The 18,348-nt window shown below is 49.2% G+C and overlaps 1 protein-coding gene and 5 non-coding genes across 6 annotated transcripts; all 6 read right to left on the bottom strand.

Annotated features, from left to right (window-relative positions):
• Positions 1 to 116: 116 nt before the first annotated feature.
• On the bottom strand, positions 117 to 187 carry TRNAG-CCC (transfer RNA glycine (anticodon CCC)). The gene has a single exon. It is a non-coding gene; the product is annotated as a tRNA-Gly (tRNA).
• A 6,439-nt stretch (positions 188 to 6,626) lies between these two features.
• On the bottom strand, positions 6,627 to 7,544 carry LOC149338607 (uncharacterized). Its single transcript, XM_089550341.1, has one exon. The coding sequence runs from the start codon at positions 7,542 to 7,544 to the stop codon at positions 6,627 to 6,629; it is 918 nt and encodes a 305-aa protein (XP_089406467.1).
• A 526-nt stretch (positions 7,545 to 8,070) lies between these two features.
• Positions 8,071 to 8,141, bottom strand: TRNAG-CCC (transfer RNA glycine (anticodon CCC)). Its single transcript has one exon. It is a non-coding gene; the product is annotated as a tRNA-Gly (tRNA).
• Positions 8,142 to 8,279: 138 nt separating this feature from the next.
• On the bottom strand, positions 8,280 to 8,350 carry TRNAG-CCC (transfer RNA glycine (anticodon CCC)). Its single transcript has one exon. It is a non-coding gene; the product is annotated as a tRNA-Gly (tRNA).
• A 138-nt stretch (positions 8,351 to 8,488) lies between these two features.
• Positions 8,489 to 8,559, bottom strand: TRNAG-CCC (transfer RNA glycine (anticodon CCC)). The gene has a single exon. It is a non-coding gene; the product is annotated as a tRNA-Gly (tRNA).
• A 138-nt stretch (positions 8,560 to 8,697) lies between these two features.
• TRNAG-CCC (transfer RNA glycine (anticodon CCC)) lies at positions 8,698 to 8,768 on the bottom strand. The gene has a single exon. It is a non-coding gene; the product is annotated as a tRNA-Gly (tRNA).
• Between the last annotated feature and the right edge of the window lie 9,580 nt (positions 8,769 to 18,348).

The following is an 18,348-nucleotide window of genomic DNA, read 5'->3' as shown; positions in this document are numbered from 1 at the left end:
CAGCCGTTGTCCTCAAGCATACTCGCAGTGTGCCGCCTGCAGTTAAATGGCCAAAAGACACCGGTGACACAAGTATATTCCTAGACGCTGAAAAAAAAAAATACGCCTCTTTTATATGCGCCGCCCGGGAATCGAACGCGGGTCGCAAGAATGGGAATCTTGCATGATACCACTACACCAGCGGCGCTTTTTTTTTCTTTATTGCCGGGCTCCGACACGGTACACAAACACAAAAGGAAATTTACATTGTACCCCTTTCAGGTGGTACTCACACTCAACCGTCTGCTGCAGGCATCGTCATGCTAAAAGTCCTTTAAGGACACCAAGGGCTCTACCCTCGAGAGCCACTCAGGAACGTGAGCACCCGTTTTCTGTATTTCAACAAACCAGTGCACACTCTCGCGGAAGTAAATTCGTGCAGGCCTCGCATCCGGTTCACAGTGGTATCCAGCCATTCGTGAGCGCCAAATAGCGTGGAGGCCCAGCAGCAGTATTGCATCATAAGGCACTCCCTCTTCGTTCTGTAGAGGGAGATACCGTATTCCATACGTGTCTAGAGGCAAGTCTTTCTTCAGCGTTCTTTGCAAGACGTCCCAGAAGTAGACGCCTTCCCAGCAGTGCAAGAATACATGATCGATTGTCTCTGGCTTCTTACATATCAGACAATCTGAACCCCAAGGAAGAAACATTCCCTTTTTCTCCATAAATGCTTTGACGGCCAGTGTTTCTGTGTGTAATCTGAAAAAGAAGCTTTTGGCTGCTGCTTGTACCTGCGTTTTCTTCACCCTCTTCAACACATTACCGCCCTGGCCTCCACGGTATGTGGCCCTGTACAATGGTTCAGGCAGAACAACATCTCGTAAATCACGATAGAGTGTTTTTTTTTTTACAGTCGAGAGGTACTGCTGCGAAAAACGAGCAGCTAGAAATCTAACACTCATAACCACTTCTCTGGTGTATCCAAAAATACGACCTTGAATGTTATCTGTTCCAACAATCCATTCCCGTAATGCATGGCCCAGCCTTACTTGACAAATTGTGCGCAAGAACGGGTCACTCGCGTCTCGAAAGAATAAAAATCTGCTGACAATTTGGCGCAAAAACAGATGGCTGAGCCCTAGTCCTCCGTCTTTTACACTTCTGAACAAATTTGTCCGGCTGCATCGTTCCCAGCTCGAGGCCCAGACAAACACTGCAAAGATGCGGTGCAGTTTCTGCACGTTAACTCGCGAACAGTGCAGTACCTGCATCACGTACCACAACTTGCTGATGAAGAATAAGTTGCACACTGTAGCTCTGGCAAATGTAGATAACGTAGCCCCTTTCCACTTGTCAGTTTTTGCACGGGTGTCTTCCAGCTGCCTTTTCCAATGCGGTTCGCTATCTCGATAACGTTCCAGTGGGACACCTAAATACTTCACTGAGGTCGTTACCCAGGACACATTCGCAAAGTTAACAGGAGTGGTTGGCCACTCACCATGCCAGAAGCCAATACATTTGGCCCAGTTGACTCGACTTCCTGTCGATTGACTAAATTGCCGAACACAATCAATGGCCTTCCTTATGCTCTCATAATCAGTAGCGAAAACAGCTACGTCATCCGCATAAGCCAGCAACTTAATTTCTGTCGCTTGTAACTTAAAACCTTGAATACCGTCATTCTGTATTATGCTCAAACACGGGGATTCCATGTATACCCCAAACAAAAGAGGGCTTAGGGGGCAGCCTTGGCGCACCGAACGCTTCACGCTTATGGGGGCCCCCAAACTCTTATTTACTATTAGTCTCGTTGTGCAGTTTCGGTACGCCATGGCCACTCCCTTCCTGATGACTGACCCGACATTCACGTGATCCAAAATTAAAAACAAAAGTTCATGTGCCACGCAGTCAAACGCTTTTTCCAGGTCTAACTGAAGGATAGCAACAGGACTGTTCGTAATATGACAACACTCAAGAACACATCTTGCTTTATGAATATTAGACACTATAGAACGACCTTTGATGCCGCACGTCTGATGAGAACCAACTATCACATTCATTACGCTTTGTAACCGCCTTGCTAGCACCTTCATGAATATCTTGTAGTCCATGTTCGTAAGTGAAATCGGCCTGTAGGCTGTAACATGCTTCAACTTTTCACTATCTTCCGTTTTCGGAATTAGGACAGTGTAAGATACGCCAAAGGAAGGAGGTAGTGCTTTTAATTCATATGCGTCATTAAAGAGTGCCGTTAACAAAGGGGAAATGTCTTGCTTAAAGGCTTTATAGAAAGCCGCACTTAAACCGTCTGGTCCAGGCGACTTACCCGAGTTTAAATTTCCTATTGCTGTTTGCACTTCGGATTCAGTAATTGGTGCCTCTAATCTCTGTTTCTGTTCGTCATCTAATCTTGGCATCGCTCCTAGAAACCTTCCCTTGAATGTGTCGATGTCTACGTCGTGTTTTGCGAAAAGCGCCTGATAGAATTCAGCAAAAGCTTGCTTTATATGCGTTGCGTCATCTGCTACGACACCTCCCCATTCAATTTTATCAATCCTATTGCGCTCAGCCCGTGCTTTTTCCATGCCCAATGCTCGTTTTGTTGGTGTTTCACCGAAAACCGCCTCTTCGGCTCTCGCACGCACCAGCGCACCGCGATAACGCTCTTGTTCCATAACTTCAAGCTTTTGTTTAATTTTTTTTACGTCCTCAATCCACTTTCCAGGAGCTTTATCCCTTAGCGAAAAGAGGATGTGCTAAAAATGCATTTCAAACGTATTGTATTAATTTCATATTTATTTCGCATTTTTTTGTCCCTATGCTTAAACTGCAATACGAATGCTTTCTAAGTATACTAGGAATAATATTTTAAACGTTCTTAAAAATACGTGAAAAGTACATTTTTGCCCGCTTAGCATATTTATAATGCATTAAAAATATAATAAAAATATACATTAGAAATATACTAAAAATATACATTTAATACATTAAAAATGTGTTTACTCGGGCTTAAAAAAAAGTCTACTGGGCGGCTCCATGGAATGACACGGGTTAATTCATCAACTGGAGAACAAATCGTACACGGGTATTTATCATTAATCAACAGGAGTCTGATATTATAAGGTCACGTGATTGAATACGGCTACATACAGCATACCAAGACGACAGCGACAAAGCAAACAACAAATCCTACGACAAGCGCTATACTTGGCTTGCCGTATATATACCCAGCAAAAGCGACGCACTATTTTGCACGGTGATACCTTTTTTTGCGCAAATACTGTGGGCTTCCGAAGTATCGGAGAAGTACCCTACTGGTCGCGTTCGAATCTGGGATTATTTGAGAACGGAATTGCTAGTTGAAACTTGCGTCAGGCACAGGTCAGGAGTCGAACTGTCAACCAACAGATACATGGGCGTGTAAGGGAGCCGGTCTGCCCTGCCACACGGGGTCCTTTCCGCTGGCTTATTCGGACCCAGAAGTACCCAAGGCGCTTTTGCTGGTATAATGCTATCACGTTCTCACACGGAAATGTTCGAATGACATTGAGTGGAATGGCATTCGAGAATAGGAATGACATTCGGACTCGATGGACTGCCGCGGTGCTGCACGACACTTTCGAAACGCATTCGAAAGCCTCAGCTCGTTTTCAGTGTACAGCGACGACGACGACGGCGGTCACACTAGTCCGACAACGACAGTATATATCACGCTGAACAACAGCATGTAATTATAGTGAAATATCTAGTTGACTATAATATGATTCTAGAGGGAGACGTTTTTCAGGCCAACGACACCGACGAATCCGGTCGGCGGACGGTCAGCCTTGTCGGCGGCTGAGCGAGAGCACGGTGATGAGGCGGCGGTGTGTGCATGCTCGCGCTTCTAAATGAGCGAAACGAACGGCTATATTTCACGTGTGCATACCTGAACACTCACCAGCGATAAGCGCTTACCAAATCAGTTTCAATCGACGACGGCTCTGTTCCCTTCCGCGACGACTAGGCCCAGCGAGTTCGCAGGGTTGGATCTGTGATTTCGGCGGTTGTGAAGAGCGAATCACAAGCTTTAGCGAATGCAAATGGTCACCAGGTGTAGTTTTGGCAACAGTGACCTGAAATCAACTATTGCTTACATCGCAGGGCACGCGTACGATGAACGGGAATCGCCGGTGTGACCCAGACTGCCGAGCCGTGCTTTACGGCCAGCAGCAGTCGTCGCCGTCGCTAGCTTGTGGATAACAAGTTAGGCCGTTTCAGTTAAAGCGAACAGTCGCCATACATACTTCTGGATAAAGTAGTTTAAAAAAAGTACTGGTCACGTCGGAGAAAGCCGGGACAAGAAGCGAGAAGCCCCAGTCCTGCGCGATGCCAACAACCCGGCTTTCTCAGGCGTGCGATCGCATCATCGCTTCCCACACATTGTAGCACTGCGTAAACAATCACGAGTACAACCAGTAAAAAAGAAAACAGATTGTTTATTAGAACCAAAGCGCAGATTGCGTTTTATGTTATGTAAACAAGCGATGTAAACAACAGTATGAGTGCAGTCGTCCTCATCGGCGCACTCCCGGGGAAATTTCATGCTGACGCGGTTAATATTCATTGGCGTAATATTATCTTCAAGCACTCCCTTAGACAGAACACATGTAGCATCGTTAGATGACATTCGGCTGGAAGGCATTCGAAGCGCCCGTGCAGCAGGGGTATAAGTGGTGATTACCTTCCTGCTAGAAGTTACCATAAACGAAAGGATGACAAGAAAGGGAAAGTTTTCACTCTTCGCTGAAACGTCATTTCGAGCCCTAGATTGTTCCACGGTTGCTTGAAGTGTAATGCAAATATGTTTACGCGGACAACCCATTTGTTAGAATTGAAATATACTTCAGACGGATTAATTGCGTATTTACGAAAGTACACTTTAAATAGATGGCCAGCACCAAAATGCGATGTCCCGAAACTCGATTTTGAGCATTAGATTGTTCAACGACAGCTTGTAGTGCGCTGCAAATATGCTAATGCGGACTGCCAATTTGCTCGAATTTCAGTGTTCTTTGGACTAATTAATTACGTATTTACGGAAGTACACTTCAAATACGTTGACGACACGCAAATGCCATTTCCCGAAACATGATTTCGAGCACTCGACTGTTCATGGCAGCTAGAAGTGTGCAAAGACGTTTAAAAGGACTGCCCGTTTGTTAGGATTGAAATATATTTCGGATGATTTAATTTCATATTTACGAAAGTTCACTTTTAATACATTGACAAGATGCTAAAACTGCATACATATACGTTTACAAGGGCTGCCCGTTTTCTCGAATTGAAGTATACTTTCGATGAATTAATTTCATATTTTCGAAAATACACTTTTAATACACTGACAAGATGCTAAAACTGCATGCATATTTTTTCATGTATTTGAAAAGTGCTCGAAGTATGCTTTAAGTGAGGTATTTTTGGCACATTTTAAAAATATATTCGAATACCAAGCATGAAATTTCAGAAACGTATTTCCTACATATTTTTAGTGCATTCATGAATACAAAATATGTTTAAAATACATTTTAAATAGACCTCCGTATATTCCAAACGTATTAGTTTTTTGCTCAATTAGTTTCCGCAGCAGTTCTCTTAAATCCTTTTCCTTTATTTTTTCCACTTTTTTTCAAGGAGCTAGCCTTTTCAATTGCGTATATTTTAATTCGCTGCTTACATAGTTCCCACTGCTCCCATAACTTTTGTCTTGAATTTGGCTCTACTTTGCCAATTTCTTCTTTTATATTGTCACAAAAACGTTCACACTTTAACAGCTTATCACTAAATTTCCACAAGTCCCAATTAAAAGCATTGTCCCATTTTGCTGTTCCTATCCTACACTGTACCAAACAGTGGTCCGAGAAGGACACAGGTTCACCCTTGTAATTGTTGCATTTTGGCAGCAGGTCTACCGCCATATAAATACGGTCTAGACGTGCGTGACTCGTACGCTGAAAGTGCGTGAATTGCACATCCCGCTCACCCTCTAAACAGTCAGCCACATCTTCAATATTCCATTTTTCCACTAACTCGGACAATCTTTCGGTACTTATGTCTCTGAATATTCTATCACTTGTTTTGTCACGCGCAGCCAAGACACAGTTGAAATCACCCATGACGATCATTTGCCTTTCGACAGTGAAGTACTCCTCAACTTTTCCAAAAAAGGCTGCCCTCTCGTCAACTTTGTTAGGTGCGTAAAGGCAGATCATTCTCCACTCCACATTCATGTAAGCATAATCAAGCACAATAAATCGTCCATGAGAGCATGTTGCATAAGCTTGAACAACCAGGCCCGGCAGCTTTTTGACGAAGAGCACACACCCAGCCGACGTTCCAACTGCATGAGCCACTACTGCGTAATACCTACACGTGAAACGCTGTACCATGCTCCCGGTCTCTTCCTCTCCGTCTACTTTAGTTTCTTGTACCGCCAATAGGTCAATGTCACAGTCTGTTATAAGTCAATATACTTGACTCTGTTTTCTTTTCCCCGCCAACCCCCTTGCATTAAGTGTGGCTATTTTCAGACAACATAGCGGAGCCATTTCGACAAAAAGGTGTAGAGACCGAGAGCATGGCGCCTACCTCTCACGTCCAGCGTATCGCTAGACGCTTTGTGTGACGCCAGGGTCCTCAGGTCGGTCGCCGTGGCTTTGCCGCAAAGGTGAACTTGCGGCGACTCGTCTTTCAGATGAAACGTTGGGGCGCGGCTTGAATGCAGGCCTCCGGGCCTGCGCAGCTTTCGTTGGAGGCTCCTCTGCAGTGGTGGTAGTATCGTTGGTCCCTTCGTTGAGAATCAGATTGTGAGGGCGCTTGACGGGAGCACTAACGGTCGCCATGCGGCTGTCGCCGTCATCCCTGCCCTCGTCGCTGCACATAGGTTCGGGCACCTCGGTTTTTGAAGCACCTGCAGATCCGCCGTCCCCTGCCGTTTCGGTCGCCGCGGCGCCTGGAAGTTCAGGCTCCTTCCCTTGGTCGCTGGGCGTTACGGTGTCCTCCGCGGAAGCAGGTGAGGAGACGGTGGCTGCTGCTACCTTCTCCGCTCCCCCTGCCCCCTTAGCCGCCTCCTCAGCTTCAGCGGCATCCATTTGCAGGTCCGCCTTTTCGTCCTCCAACGCAGCTCCCGTGGCCGATGCGTAAATGCGAATGCAATCAGCCTCACCATGACCGAATCGCTTACATTTCTGACAGCGAGGAATTTTGCATTCCCGCCGTACGTGTCCAGTGCCGCGACAGCGCAGACATTGCATTGGCCTACCAGGCACAACCACAAGCGCAAGCTCTCCCGCCACCCTCAGCTGATGAGGAATGTCTTCGACTGTTACGCCTGGCTTCATCTTCAATAAAACAGTCCTTGTAGTAGAGGCCTTTTCAGTCATTCCTTGAACTCGCCACCTTTCGCGGGTCACTGCGGTGATCTTTCCGAACGCTGCAAATGCCATTCTGATGTCCTCGTCATCGACGCCGGGCAGCATCCAATGCAGCCGTAGTTTGACGTGCTGGTCCTCAGGGTCGATGATCATGCACCGGCCCCCTTTCACTTGCATTTCCTTCACGGCGAGCAGCCGCTTGGTTGCCTCGGGATTGCTGAGGGTCACCGCCCATACGTGGTTAACCTGGTACGCCCCCACCGCTATCACGTCAGGGAGAGTTCCGTTCTTGACCAGGGCATCACGGAAGTCTTCGACTTTGAAAGGCCGCCGTCGCACATCGCCATGAAGAAAAACAGTGTTTAACACCAGCCGTCCGGTAGGTAAAGTTGGCAAAAGAACCTGATACTCGTTATCAGCAGTTTCAGCAATCCTGTTTCCGCGGCCGGCACGGGCCGCAATCGCTGCTCCAGTGGAGCCCATTCTACAAGCGTCCGTCACGCTCGGTGGCCGGAAGTAGAATATACTACACCAGCGGCGCCCACGTTGCGTGATATACCAGCCGTTGTCCTCAAGCATACTCGCAGTGTGCCGCCTGCAGTTAAATGGCCAAAAGACACCGGTGACACAAGTATATTCCTAGACGCTGAAAAAAATAATAAAATACGCCTCTTTTATATGCGCCGCCCGGGAATCGAACCCGGGTCGCAAGAATGGGAATCCTGCATGATACCACTACACCAGCGGCGCCCACGTTGCGTGATATACCAGCCGTTGTCCTGAAGCATACTCGCAGTGTGCCGCCTGCAGTTAAATGGCCAAAAGACACCGGTGACACAAGTATATTCCTAGACGCTGAAAAAAATAATAAAATACGCCTCTTTTATATGCGCCGCCCGGGAATCGAACCCGGGTCGCAAGAATGGGAATCCTGCATGATACCACTACACCAGCGGCGCCCACGTTGCGTGATATACCAGCCGTTGTCCTCAAGCATACTCGCAGTGTGCCGCCTGCAGTTAAATGGCCAAAAGACACCGGTGACACAAGTATATTCCTAGACGCTGAAAAAAATAATAAAATACGCCTCTTTTATATGCGCCGCCCGGGAATCGAACCCGGGTCGCAAGAATGGGAATCCTGCATGATACCACTACACCAGCGGCGCCCACGTTGCGTGATGTACCAGCCGTTGTCCTCAAGCATACTCGCAGTGTGCCGCCTGCAGTTAAATGGCCAAAAGACACCGGTGACACAAGTATATTCCTAGACGCTGAAAAAAATAATAAAATACGCCTGTTTTATATGCGCCGCCCGGGAATCGAACCCGGGTCGCAAGAATGGGAATCCTGCATGATACCACTACACCAGCGGCGCCCACGTTGCGTGATATACCAGCCGTGGTCCTCTTTTTTTCTTTATTGCCTGTTCTGCGGCCAGCAACAATACATACACAAATGGAACAATTTAAAAGGCGCTTGCCGTTCTTTGGCTTGCGTCGGTGTTTAAAAGCGCTTCAAATTGTCAAGAGCGTCGAACAGCGGCAGCCAGTCTGGTTGGTCACCGCTTGCTTTACACACTTCACGTATGAAAGCAACACTTTCAATAAAGTACTCTCTGGCCGGCCTTGGGTTCAGGTCGGCGTGATGCACAGCCATCCTAGTGCGCCATATGCTATAGAGGCACAGGGCCATAATCATGTCATAGGGCACCCCTCCCTCATTAGCGGTAGGGAGAAAGCGGATGCCGTACGGCGTGACTGACAAGTCCTTTTTTATGGTTCGTTGCAGAATGTCCCATAGAAAAACCGCGTCCGAACACTGAAGAAAAATGTGGTCGATGGTCTCCGGTCTTCTACAGTGCAAACAGTTTACAGTCCACGGGACGAAGATGCCTTTTTGCTCGAGCCACGGCTTGACCGGGAGCGTCGCAGTGTGTACTTGAAAAAAGTGTAAAGACGAAGACGAACATTCTGTGCAGCGGCGGCAGTGCCATCGCTGCGCGTGCTTTGGGCTCGCTTTGGCTGACCGCAGACTGTTGCCGCCCTGCTCCTTTAATAAGGTCCCAATGCCTTTAATAAACCCCCGTCTTACATTTGGTGGAGTCGCCGGGTAACGATATTGGCTCTGGAGCTCCGTAACCGCACTCTTCCAACACCTGCTATGCCTGTGGACACCCATAATCAAGCCGTGCAAGCAGGCCCACCGACTGTCATCTGTGCCGGCTCCCTTCGCCAGCGGGACCCGGCTGTCTTCAGCGGAACAGATGAGCAGGACGTGGAAGATTGGATCGCGTCTTACGAACGTATGAGTCTCTATAACAAATGGGACGACGAGACTAAGATAAACAATGTCATTTTTTATCTTACCGGTGTCGCCAATTTATGGTACCGCAACCATGAAGGGGACGTTGGAACTTGGTCGGCCTTCAAGACAAAGTTCCCCGAAGTGTTTGGTCGCCCAGCCGGCAGACAACTCCGCGCCGAACAGCGCTTGCGTGAACGGTCGCAGCAGGTCGGCGAAAGCTTCACCAGCTACATAGAAGATGTAATTGCCCTCTGCAACCGAGTGAACGTCAGCATGCCGGAAGCTGACAAGATAAAGCAGATCCTGAAAGGTATTGATGATCACGCCTTTCAAATGCTGCTAGCGCGGGACTTGCGCACCGTTTCAAAAGTCATCACGCTGTGGCAGAGCTTCAAGGAGCTGCGGAAGCAGCGGGTCCTGACTCGTCAGCATTCAGCTCATATAGAGTCACTTGCTGGACTGACACCCGCAGCTGATAACTCCTCTCTGCTGCACCAAGTCAGACTTTGTGCGTGAGGAGGTGGCCCGTCAGCTTTCTCTTTTGCCTAGCCCTCTGGGGTCGCCACCATATTTGGCCCCGGCTCTCCAACATGCTATTCGCGAGCAGGTTGCTGAGGCGCTTCCGTCCGCCCATTCACCATCACATGTCGCTGCTCCACTGACGTACGCTGACGCCGCTCCCAGACCTGTCGCCACGCCTCTGAGTTATGCCAACGTCGTCCCAAGACCTGCCGCCCGTCCACTGATTTAGGCCGAGGTCGTTGCTCAAACTCAACCGCCTACGTACCCTACAGTGTCAGTGCCCGTACCAGCGCCGGCACCTTATATGCGACCCTCTCCACGAGGCCGAGATCCCTGGCGCACGACGGATTACCGGCCTATTTGCTACACCTGCGGATTGCCTGGGCACGTAGCCCGCTATTGTCGTCGCCGTCTCCCAGTCTCGACACCGCCGGCCGGGTACTGGCCTCCAGCGCATCAGTACTCTGCGTCTGCTGAGCCCCGTCCGTCGACTCGTCCGTTCTCCCCCGAACGCTCACCACTTGCCGATCGCCGTTCCCCTTCGCCGCGACGCCGCTCCATCTCTCCGATGCGTCGTCGACCTAATAGTTCTCAAGAGGAAAACTAGATGCCGCAGTTTCTGAGGCAAGAACTGCGTCCCTGTCGAACTACCAAAGACCTCAGCTGTCATCTGCGAACCTGATTGACGTTTCGGTCGAGGGAATTTCTGTCATGGCCCTTGTCGACACTGGCGCCGCAATTTCAGTAATAGACGCACAACTTTGTCGCCGCTTGAAGAAAGTTAAGACGCCAATTGCCGGTCTCTCGCTGCGCACGGCCAGCGCTCAGTACATCAAGCCGTCAGCAGCTTGCACAGCACGAGTTTTGATTCAGGACGTCCTATATACAATCGAGTTCGTCGTCCTGCCGTTTTGTTCCCACGATGTTATTTTGGGCTGGGATTTCCTGTCTCGTCATGCTGCGGTCATAGATTGCGCTCGCGCTGAAGTCGGATTCTCTGCCCTGCCCCAATCGCTGCCGGACGCTGCTCTCTCGTCGCCATGTATTAAAGCCCTCGTCGCCGAAGACATCGACCTGCCTCTGTGCTCTTCCGTCCTTGTGCGCCTCTGTTGTGACCCTCTCCGTGATGACACTGTACTTTTCACGCCCGCACATACTTTTCTCCGCCGGAAGTGTCTTCCCCTGCCTTACGCCGTTCTGACTATTTCTGCTGGCCTATCCGTACTGTGGGTCTGTAACCCGTTCTCCTGCCCTAGTGCTTTACGCCGTGGCGAATGTGTCGACAGTGTCCAACCCATCGCGTCTATTATAACCCGTGAGGAGACTGACGAAACATCGCACATCAATCTCACTGCGCTCAGCCCACCATCTTCTACGCCCACTCCTTCCTCTACAAAACTGTTTCTCCGCTCCATCGGCGCAGATCTTCCTCCGCCGCAGCGCAAGCAGCTTCTCCACTTGCTCCACCAGTTCAGCGCCTCCTTCGACTGCCATCACAGCTCCCTTGGCCAAACCTCGACTGTCACACATCGCATCGACACAGGTGCCCACGCTCCTCTACGGCAGCGCCCCTACCGTGTGTCGACAACCGAGCGCCAAGTCATTGACGATCAAGTCGACCAAATGCTCAAGAGCGGCGTCATTCAGCCCTCAAGCAGTCCTTGGGCTTCGCCAGTTGTGCTTGTCAAAAAGAAAGACGGCTCCATCCGTTTCTGTGTAGACTACCGCCGCCTTAACAAGATCACGCGCAAGGACGTATATCCCCTGCCACGCATCGATGATGCGCTAGACTGCTTGCAAGGTGCCGAAATATTTTCTTCTTTGGATTTACGCTCCGGGTACTGGCAGCTACCCATGGAAGATGCCGATTGACCCAAAACAGCCTTTGTAACCTCTGACGGCCTATATGAATTTACTGTGATGCCTTTCGGCCTTTGTAATGCTCCTGCCACCTTTGAGCGGATGATGGATACCATTCTGCGTGGGCTGAAGTGGAAGACCTGCCTCTGTTACCTCGACGACATCGTCGTGTTTTCGCCTGACTTTGACACTCACCTCTCCCGACTGAAGCACATTTTGACCTGCCTCTCTGACGCCGGCCTTCAGCTCAACTTAAAGAAGTGTCATTTTGCCGCCCGCATTTTAGGCCATGTTGTCTCTAAGGACGGTGTCCGTCCGGACCCGGCTAAACTTCGTTCTGTGGCTGCGTTTCCTCGACCTACTTCTATCTAAGATCTGCGCAGCTTCCTGGGTCTGTGCTCCTACTTCCGTAGGTTTATACGCAACTTTGCCTCAATTGTTGCACCTTTGACACAACTTCTGTCCGGCAGTTCCGATCTTTCTCAGTGGTCCCAAGTTTGTGACGACGCCTTCGATTCTTTGCGCCGTATCCTCACCGCACCGCCGATACTGCGCCATTTCGACCCAAACGCACCTACCGAGGTCCATACTGACGCCAGTGGGGTAGGCCTCGGCGCCGTACTCGCACAATGCAAATCTGGCTTCATCGAATACGTCGTTGCCTATGCCAGCCGCACGATAACAAAGGCTGAATCTAACTACTCGGTCACTGAAAAAGAGCGTCTGGCGATAGTTTGGGCCCTTACCAAGTTCCGCCCTTATCTCTACGGACGCCCGTTTGAAGTCGTGACCGACCACCATGCGCTATGCTGGCTTTCCTCTCTGAAAGATCCATCCGGTCGCCTCGCGAGGTGGGCCCTTCGCCTCCAGGAGTACGATATCCGCGTCGTGTATCGTACTGGCCGCAAACATCAAGACGCCGATGCTCTATCCCGCTGCGCACTTCCAGCCAATATTTCCAGCCTTTCCGCCTTCGACGCCTCCTCACCGCTGCTTCACATCAGCGCCATGCCTTCCTCGCAGCGTGCCGACCCATGGATCTCTTCTCTTATTAAGGCGGAAGCCTTTAATGTCTCATCGTTGTAAGCAGCAGTTGTCGACAGAAAATGTCACGCTTTTCAATTGGTGGAAACGGTCGTTACGTCACAGTGCGCGAATTTCAAATGGGGCCAATTGTACTTTGGCTAGTAACCATGCAACCAATTGAAGGGATCGTATAGTGATGCTCCAAGTAAGTGGGACTGAGCTTAGTTAATTGCTTAATTACCCAATTAGCCTAATTAGCTTTACTAGTCAGGCCATATAAATAAATAAAACTGATTAAGAAATTGGTCGAGCTCAGGAATCGAACCCCGGTCTTCGGCGTGAGAGACGAGCATGCTATCCACTCCGCCATGCCAGCTCGATGGTTTGGAATGAACAAAGGCGCGTCTAGTGAATACGGTGTCTTCACTCACTCTCATCCTCCTCCATTCCCTTCCGGCGAGGTTTAGGTGTCCACCGACAAATGAGAGACAGATACATTTCCTTTCCTCAAAAACCAATTTACCGACGAGCGAGGCGTAGAACCGAATGGGCGATGGCGTTCTATGGACTCCTCGGCAGCGTTGCAAGACGCTGTCGCGTTCCACTCTTAGTGGCGAAGCTTAACATCTTAACCACACATCAGTGACCACACTTTAGGTCAAAAAGTGCCCCCCCTGAATTTTCTGAGACAGTTACTGCGTAATTTCCTTTCCTCAAATACAATTTTCATTTTCTTCATTACGGCTCCTCTTTATCTATCTTCTTTCACTCCCACTTCCTCCCTTCCTCTACTGTGCGGTTCAGGTGTCCACCGAGATGACAGAGAATTACTGCGCCATTTCCTTTCCTCAAAAAGCGTTGCGTTCAAAGGGCAAGGCATCGCGCCGAACGGGTGGTGGCGTTCCCTGGACTCCCTGGCAGCGCTACAACGCGCTGTCGCGTTCCACTCCTAAAGGCGAAGCGTAAGCGTCATTAATTAGCAGTTAATTAGTATTCAGGCATTAATCAGTAATTAACCATTAATTAGTGATTTGTCATCACTTAGTAATTAGTACTCAATTATATGTGACGCCACCAGTGCCACAGAAACAGCGAAGGTGGTGCGGAAAACGCTTCCGTCTCTACCCACTTTAGACAGTCAAAGTGCCCCCTGAATTTTTGACTTCCTCACCAACCCTACGGCTGGTTCGCCTTCGCGCGCTCTTCGCCGCCATGGTTCCCATTTCTCAATACGTGATAACCTCCTTTATCGCCGCAACTACACCTCAGACGGCCGCAAGTGGTTGCTAGTTATTCCCCGTCACCTTCGCTCGGAAGTCTGCGCCCATTTTCATGCTGACCCGGAGTGCGGTCATGTCGGAGTGTTCAAGACCTACGATCGCATCCGACTACGATATTATTGACGTGACATGTACACATTCATCCGCAAATACGTGCGGTCGTGCCTTACCTGTCAACGTCGCACGCCAGCTCCTCATCGTTCCGCTGGAGAATTGCAGCCGCTACCTTGCCCGCCACGCCCATTTGACCGCGTCGGCATTGACTTATACGGTCCCCTCCCGTACACTTCGGCCGGCAACCGTTGGGCCATCGTCGCGGTTGACCATTTGACAAGGTATGCCGAAACCGCAGCCCTTCCAGCCGCTACAGCCTCAGAGGTGGCGTCGTTTATTTTAAACCGATTCACCCTTCGTCACGGCGCCCCTCGCGAACTGCTGAGCGACAGAGGCCGCGCCTTTCTGTCGGATGTTGTGAAATCACTGCTCACCAAGTGCAATATAATTCATCAAACCACCTCCGCATATCATCCGTAAACCAACGGTCTCACCGAGCGCTTTAATCGTACCCTCGGCGACGTGTTGTCTATGTATGTCTCCTCAGATCAGTCAAACTGGGATCTTGTCCTTCCGTACGTAACCTACGCGTACAATACCGCAACGCAGTCCACTACCGGATTTTCTCCTTTCTCCTTTACGGCCGTCACCCTTCTGCTACCATCGACACCATTCTCCCATACCAACCCGATGCTTCCGAGTATACGCCTCTATCTGAAGCCGCCCAGCACGCCGAAGACTGTCGCCGCATCGCCCGTGCCCTCACGACTGACACCCAGTGCAGAGAGAAATCCCGCAACGACCTCAGCCAAACAACATCACACTTCGCCAACGGCTCCCTTGTGTGGCTCTGGATTCCGACGAATACTCCGGGTTTGTCATCAAAATTTCTTGCCAAGTACCATGGCCCATAGCGCGTACTGGAGCGCACATCTCCAGTTAATTACACTGTCGAACCTCTCCACCCATCTTCTGATCGCCGCCGCCGTGGACGCGAGACTGTTCACGTCCAGCGCCTCAAGCCATTCTACAACCCAGCCGTCCTGCCTGCGCCCTGAGTCGCCAGGTTGGCTCCTTTTCTCCCCGGGGGCAATTGTAAAGACGAAGACGAACATTCTGTGCCGCGGCGGCAGTGCCATCGCTGCGCGTGCTTTGGGCTCGCTTTGGCTGACCGCAGACTGTTGCCGCCCTGTTCCTTTAATAAGGTCCCAGTGCCTTTAATAAACCCCCGTCTTACAAAGGAAGCTTTTTACAGATGGCCTAACCGGCATCCGCTTTAACCTCTTCAAAACCTCTTTACCACCTCCATGTGGATATACTAAACAATACAATGGCACTGGCATACACACATCAACAATATCTCTGTACAGTTTTTTCCGGGTGACGTTGCTCAGGTACTCTACTGAAAAACGTGCCTGAAGAAAGCGGAAAGACAAAACAACCTCCCGTAAAAATCCGCGCACACTTGGCCCGTTGGCCAGAGTAGATGACACAACAAAAAACGGCAAATGATCACGCAGTCTCGTTTGAATGACTGTCCGCAGAAATCAATCGCTTTGGTCTCGCACAAACAGAAACCTAGAAACCACTTGCTTCAAAAACAGGTGGCCTAAACCCAGCCCTCCACTCTTCACTGCGCGAAACAGATTGGTGCGACTCGTGCGCTTACATGTTGAACGCCATATGTACACAGCAAGCACTCTGTGCATTTTTTGTATGCTCGCTCTCGACGCACACATGACCTGCAGAGCGTACCAAATCTTTGCTACAAGAAACAGATTGCACACGGTTGACCTCGCAAATATAGAGAGGTCACGCCCTCCGAACTTTGCTGTTTTTTCCTTAATGCGTTCCGCTTCGTGCTTCCAGTATTCCTCGGTGTCTTTATAGCGCTGCAGAGGCACTCCGAGATACTTTGTTGGTGAGTGCAACCATTGCATATTTTCAAACACAGCCGGCGTGACGCCCCATTCACCGTGCCAAATACCAACTGATTTGCTCCAGTTGACACTACTTCCCGTCATCCTGCAGAACTTGGTTGTCATTCTTACTGCGTTGCTGACACTGGGTGTGTCGGCGCAGAAAACCAAAATGTTGTCCGCGTATGACAAAAGCTTAACTTCGCTTGAACAAAAACTATAACCGGTAACATCATTGTTCATTATAATGCTTAAACAAAAGCGCTCAAGAAACAATGAAAATAGTAGAGGTGACAAGGGACACCCTTGCCTAACAGACGATTTCACTTGGATTGGAGTGGTTAATGTCTTATTTATTATAATTCTGGTAAAATTATTTGCGTAACATAGGTCTGTCCCCTCTAGAAGTACCTTGACGACGTTCACGTGTTTCAAGACACTGAAAAGGACTTTGTGGGCGACTTTATCGAAAGCTTTCTCTAAATCCAACTGAACCATTGCCACTTTCCCGCAATGCGCATCACAGCACTCTAGAACAGTTCTGGTCACGTGTATGTTTGTTTGGATAGAACGTCCTCTAATGCCGCATGTTTGGTGTGGTCCCACTAGCTGTTGTATTACCCGTTGAAGTCTTTTACCTAATACTTTCGCGAAAATCTTATAATCTGTGTTGGCCAGCGTTATCGGTCGGTACGCGCGCACAGACAACAGCGCAGTAGGGTCATCAGATTTGGGAATCAGTACCACGTGGCTATGTCTAAACGACGGGGGCAATTCTTTTCTGTTGTATGCTTCTTCTATCACACAGTGTAGTGCCATTGCAACCTTGTCTTTAAAAGCTTTATAAAATTCCGAACCGAACCCGTCCGGCCCTGGTGCTTTCTCCGGTGCTTAATTCATCAATAGCACTTTCTATTTCTGTAATGGTAATTGGTGCCTCTAAGCTTTCTTTCACTTCTTCTACTAGCTTTGGCATGAGCTTTAAGAATTCTGTTTCAAATCCTTCTATGAGTTCTGGTTCCCTGCCAATCAGTTCACAGTAATAATCTACGAAAGCGCACTTTATCTATTCACTGTCTCGCACAACTGTGTCACTGAACGTTATCGCTCTTATTTCATTGCGTGCAGCGTAGCTCCTTTCGTCTGACATGGACCGTCGAGTCGGTGCTTCACCCATGTACAATCTTTCAGAACGCGCGCGTATTACCGCGCCTCTGTATCTGTCCACGTCGATTATCTCAAGTTCGCTCTTCACTTCTTTTATTTATTTAACGAACCGACCCGGCGACGAAGCTTCTTCACTGAGATAGCAGTCCAACTTTTTTTTCAGTTCATCTTTTTTACTCTTATTCTTGCGCAGCACGCTGGCTCTTTCAATGGTAGTTATTTTCGCTTCTTGTTTTGAATAGTTCCTACGCCTCAGTGTAGCTTTGCGTCCTTTATGCAAGCACGTCGTTCATTTTGTCGTGCATTTTCTGTACAAAGTAATCATCATCAAGAATCTGTACATTGAACTTCCACAGATCCCAGCTGAATTTCGGTGGCTTTTTTCGACCCAACGTCACAGTGACCAAACTGTGATCACTAAAAGAAAAGTTTTTGACATCATAGTTGGTACACACAGGCACCAGTATTGCCGAAACATAAATTCGGTCTAATCTGGCGAAGCTGCCTCGTTGCTGATGGGTAAAGTACTGTATTGTTGGATTCGACATAAAGTAACCGACATCTGCCAGTGCTCGGTCCTCTACACACTCGCTCATAAACACTAAACTCGCATCTCGAACCGGTGCCTGTCTCGCTCGATCTTCTGATCTGCACACACAGTTAAAATCTCCCAACATGATAATGATCCTTTCATCACTGTTTAGGTGCCGATCAACACTCTCAAAAAACATTTTCCGTTCACTTGCACTATTTGGAGGCATTAGGGATAACGAGCAGATAGGCAGGCTCCGTCAATCTATAGTTCTTTTTGTACAGGATACCC

This window comes from Amblyomma mixtum, chromosome 6, assembly GCF_055824585.1.
Source record: "Amblyomma mixtum isolate Tamu chromosome 6, ASM5582458v1, whole genome shotgun sequence".
In the NCBI taxonomy this organism is placed as follows: domain Eukaryota; kingdom Metazoa; phylum Arthropoda; class Arachnida; order Ixodida; family Ixodidae; genus Amblyomma; species Amblyomma mixtum.
This window is presented reverse-complemented; position numbering and strand designations above follow the sequence as displayed.

Excerpts from the sequence above, each read along its gene's own strand:
- LOC149338607 (XM_089550341.1), bottom strand. The coding sequence starts at position 7,544 with ATGATCATCGACCCTGAGGACCAGCACGTCAAACTACGGCTGCATTGG.